The following is a 5,000-nucleotide window of genomic DNA, read 5'->3' on the forward strand; positions in this document are numbered from 1 at the left end:
GGGCTAGCTAACTTAGCTGTGTAGCGTTATGGGCTAGCTAACTTAGCTGTGTAGCGTTATGGGCTAGCTAACTTAGCTGTGTAGCGTTATGGGCTAGCTAACTTAGCTGTGTAGCGTTATGGGCTAGCTAACTTAGCTGTGTAACGTTATGGGCTAGCTAACTTAGCTGTGTAACGTTATGGGCTAGCTAACTTAGCTGTGTAGCGTTATGGGCTAGCTAACTTAGCTGTGTAACGTTATGGGCTAGCTAACTTAGCTGTGTAGCGTTATGGGCCAGCTAACTTAGCTGTGTAGCGTTATGGGCTAGCTAACTTAGCTGTGTAGCGTTATGGGCGAGCTAACTTAGCTGTGTAACGTTATGGGCTAGCTAACGCTGCCTTGCAAAATGGACAAATTTGGGGGGTTGGAGGGGCGCGGGTGTGTCACTGTTTTCAGAGGGGAGGCCCACATTGATGGAGTTTGGGAACCCATGCACTAGGTTAGTCTCCTCAGTAGACTATCTTCCCAGAACAGCTGTTGATGACTGAGGACTAGCAGGCATTCACACTCCCAAGGAAGCTACTGATATAGCATGCTACTGATATAGCCTGCTACTGATATAGCCTGCTTGCACAATCTCATTGTCTAAAAGAACGCTGTGTGTGTGTGTGTGTGTATGTGTGTGTGTGTGTGTGTGTGTGTGTGTGTGTGTGTGTGTGTGTGTGTGTGTGTATGTGCCGTATAACACCTGCTGTTTACTTGATAAAGACTTAATGCCCACTGTCTGGGACCTTGTTCCCGCTGTGTCCATCCCTGCTGTGTGTGTGTGTGTGTGTGTGGTGTGTGTGTGTGTGTGTGTGTGTGTGTGTGCGTGCGTGCGTGCGTGCGTGTGTGTGTGTGTGCGTGTGTGTGTGTGTGTGTGTGTGTGTGTGTGTGTGTAGTCTGGGAATGATAGGACTTTGGCCATCCAGTGTAGTCTGACTGTGTGTGATCAGCCCTAACTGCTCTCTGACCCCCCAGCCCTGCTAGTACACACACTTAGCGTGTGTGTGAGTCTAGCGTGTGCGAGTCAAGTGTGCTGATAGGGGGGAGGGGTGCCCTAAAATAACAGCACATACAGCAAATCTGGGTTCGAGGTTTGATGCTACCTGATTTTAAGACGTTTCCGTTGGGGGGAGCGGTTGAAAAGTTGGCAGATGTACAGTTAGTCAAAGCCTGAAAAGATCAGGTTAGGGTTAGTTGTCAACTCTGGACCCCAGCCCTGCACAAGACTGTTCCCAGCTACACACACACACACACACACACACACGCGCGTATGACAGGCATCTCTGGTGTGTTGAATATGTGAGGCGTGTGTGGAGGCTGCTAGCAGCTGTGTCTGGGGAGCCTGGGTAGAGACTCTCCCAGTGCTTGGGTTACATGAACATGCACACATAGACGCACGGGGGGGGGGGGGGGGTGTTGGAAACAAAATTCTCAGGAATATATAGCATAATTTTTCTGCATTGTCTGTCCTGTGTTAGCCATGTGGTGTGAGACATATTTGGCGATAGCCCTTGTTTTTCATTAAGATTATTAATTAATTAATAATAATAATAATATGAATTATTATTAATTATTAAATAATAAATACTTAATAAAGATTAAATAATAAATACTTAATTATTAATTAAGATTTTTTTTTAAATATATATAGTAATATATATGTATATATCTCTATATATGTATATATATACATAAATATATATAGAGAGATACGTTTTTTTTTTTCCCCATACATTTATTTTTGCGTTTTCTAATGATGTTGTGTTTGGGAGGTATTTCAGTGTTTCCTGACCCCTTGTATTTAACGGGTCTCTGCAGTCAAATGGTGGAAATATTGGAAATTCTATCAGAATCCAAGTGAAAATTCCACTGAATCGGCGATAATCGATTTGAAATCAAATCGTGACCCCAAGAATCTAAATCAAATCGTGAGATCACTACCGATTCCCATCCCTAGTTGTGTGTGCGCGTGTGTGTGTGTGTGTGTGTGTGTGTGTGTGTGTGTGTGTGTGTGTCACTGACGGTACTGCTGTGTGTTTCTTTTCCAGATGAGAATGTTCAGGACCTGGCGGGCGAGCTGGTCCAACTGGGCTTCATCAGCGAGGTGTGTGTGTGTGTGTGTGTGTGTGTGTGTGTGTGTGTGTGTGTGTGTGTGTGTATGGCATGCCCACTTCAGTATGGTTTTGTAATGGAGGTGTGTGTTCCGTATGGTTTTGTAATCCATGTAAAGGCTTGTAGTACTCTTAACGCACATGCACCCACCCACATGCACACTCACACATGCACCCACCCACATGCACACTCACACATGCACCCACCCACATGCACACTCACACATGCACCCACCCACATGCACACTCACACATGCACCCACCCACATGCACACTCACACATGCACCCACCCACATGCACACTCACAGTGGAACAGAATGGAGTTGGAGTATTATGACACGGATTCGATGTTCACTAGCGAAATATCGGGAAATTACTTTGCTTACAAATCCTTTCTGTTCCATAGATCGTGTTCAGTCTTTGCTTTGGGGTATTTTTTTTTATGTCAGTGTCAGTCATTGTATTTCTAGAGCATCATTCATACAAATCAATCAATTGATCTTTCTAATATGTGTGTGTCTTTGATCGTTCTAATATGTGTGTGTGTTTGATCGTTCTAATATGTGTGTGTGTTTCTGCAGGGGGACCAGGCGAGGCTGACCTCAGTATTGGAGGAGGCCTTCACCAAGTTCTTCAACAGGAACGAGTCCCTCAACCCCATTACTGTCTCTTCATAGCACACACACACACACACACACACACACACACACACACACACACACACACACACCGCCCTGGACCTCTACCTAGACCACCCACCACCACTATCCACACACACACACTTTAGACTGTATGGACAATCCTCACAGCCCAGGAATGTATGAAGATGGAGGCATGGGAGAGATGGGCTTGTAGAAGCACACGGAGGAAACACATCTATGCAGTCCATGTTGGTTTTGACTTCCAGGGCGGCGCTTGTTGCAGGAAGTGGTTTTTTTTTCGCTCTGTGGCGTCTCCGACGCTTCTTTAGTTCATACATTCCTCGTCGGCATGCCGACCCTTCTCCCAGAGCGTCGGTCTCTTTCTCCGCTAGGCGGGAGGCGGGTGCTGGGATGGGCGCGCGGTCTCTCTCTCCGCTAGGTGGGAAGGGGTGCTGGGATGGGCGGGGGGGGGGGGGCGTCGGTCAGGGCGGACCTGGACCCTGTACACCACATACTTTCAGGTATTTGAGGTGCATTTGATTCGTGTCCAAATTTGCACTTTTGGGACTGTTCCAGTTGTTTCATCAGGGCTGTGTAAACTAAATCAGGTGCACCCTTGACAGTATTTGTACATGTGTATTTGAGCTCGGTCTGCTTCAGGGTAGATAGATATTTTAACGATAGATACTTTCTTTCTTCTTCGCACATCAGCAACGTGGCCAGGGCAAGGAACCTTTAAAGAAGGAAGCATCAGAGATGTCATCATCACCTCACATTCTACCAGGAACTACCGCGAGCCAAAAGAGCCAGAGTTGTATTGAACTGGTGCTTCCTTCTTTCCAGTACATGTTCCTTGGTCGAGGGGGAGGCGGCTAGCTGTTTCCTATTCACCAGTGTTGTACCTCGCGGCTTTTTAGAAGATATATATTTTTGGACTTTCCTCGTCCTCTCTTTAGTCGTACACGCGCACACGTCTTCTGCCTTAAAGGGTTTCAACGGCTTTTAGTTTTATTTGGGTCACTGATGGATGCGTGCCGTAGAGGCACCCTTTTTTCTTTATTGAATCTTTTATACAGGCTATATTTATGTTACAAATGTATTTTTTTTCCACAATGTTTGTTATAAAGTTAAATAAAAATGGTTTACTGTGGATTAAACCACACCCCCCATCTGAGCCAATGGAATGAGAGGGCAGAGATGATGTATACTAGCTAATTCATTTACAGGGCATATCCAACGGCGGGAATCGTCATTCAGAGGTGGCTAGTTCGTACACGCAGCATCGATGCCCTTGATTGGTGTGAACGCGCATGGCAGTGATGTAAACGGCGTGGACAAGCCTTCAAGTTATGTGTAACCAGCAGTGCCTTTCTGGCTACTTCTACATCCTCTGAAATGCTTCCTAACCTTGACTGGATACCAGGTGAAAGCGCTTGGTTACATGTCTTTTGCCAGTTCGGTCACATCAAGAGAAAGAAGTTGGCATCCTAGGTGTTTTCACACGGGGCCTCCAAAGCTGAATGCTTTAGCTGGAATTATGTACATGCTGAATCTGTCCCAGAAGCCTTACCTCTCTCTCTCTCTCCCTCTCCTCTCCTCTCCTCTCCTCTCCTCTCCTCTCCTCTCCTCTCCTCTCCTCTCCTCTCCTCTCTCTCTCTCTCTCTCTCTCTCTCTCTCTCCTCTCTCTCATGATATAACTGTTACTGTGATATCCAGCCAGCATGTGATGTTCTACAGAGTGATACTTGTCAGAATTGTTGGTAAAAATGGATGAAATCTGTGAGAGCATGTTCTTGCTCTGTGTGTGTGTGTGTGCGTGTGAGCTGTGAGTTTTTCATTGTATGCGTGTGTGTGTGAGAGTTGATGGTACCATAACAGTGTGCCACTATGTGTGTGAATCAGGATGTGCGTGACTTGAACTTTTCATTGTAGGCCACCGCACGCGTGGCTCGGTGACACCTTCACAGTGTTTGTGTTCACGAATGTTTGTGTTCTGACAATGTATGACTCTTGCTTCTTTTTAAATGGTTGGATACTTTCTACTTATAAATAAACTTGTTTAAATTCAAGTAGGCCTATTTGTAATACACATGGTAGGCTACGGGTAGCCTACTTCTAATGTTTACAAAATGAAATGTTTACTATGCGAGTCAATAAATAAGAGAAATAAAAGTAGTAGCCTGCTAAGAAAAGCAGTAGCAATAAAACAATAATATAAAATAC

The 5,000-nt window shown here is 45.5% G+C and overlaps 1 protein-coding gene across 1 annotated transcript in view; it reads left to right on the plus strand.

Moving 5' to 3' along the window:
• LOC311327389 (nuclear receptor-binding protein-like) overlaps nt 1–3,201 on the plus strand; it is a 20,093-nt gene extending 16,892 nt beyond the window's left edge. The window contains exons 17-18 of the mRNA XM_084460424.1: nt 2,073–2,128; nt 2,718–3,201. Coding sequence (XP_084316550.1) covers nt 2,073–2,128; nt 2,718–2,813 — 152 coding nt within the window. The 3' untranslated portion in view covers nt 2,814–3,201. The remainder of the gene's footprint in view (nt 1–2,072; nt 2,129–2,717) is intronic.
• The last annotated feature ends 1,799 nt before the right edge of the window (nt 3,202–5,000 follow it).

Source organism: Borostomias antarcticus, assembly GCF_949987555.1.
Source record: "Borostomias antarcticus genome assembly, chromosome: 32".
Classification (NCBI taxonomy): Eukaryota; Metazoa; Chordata; class Actinopteri; order Stomiiformes; family Stomiidae; genus Borostomias; species Borostomias antarcticus.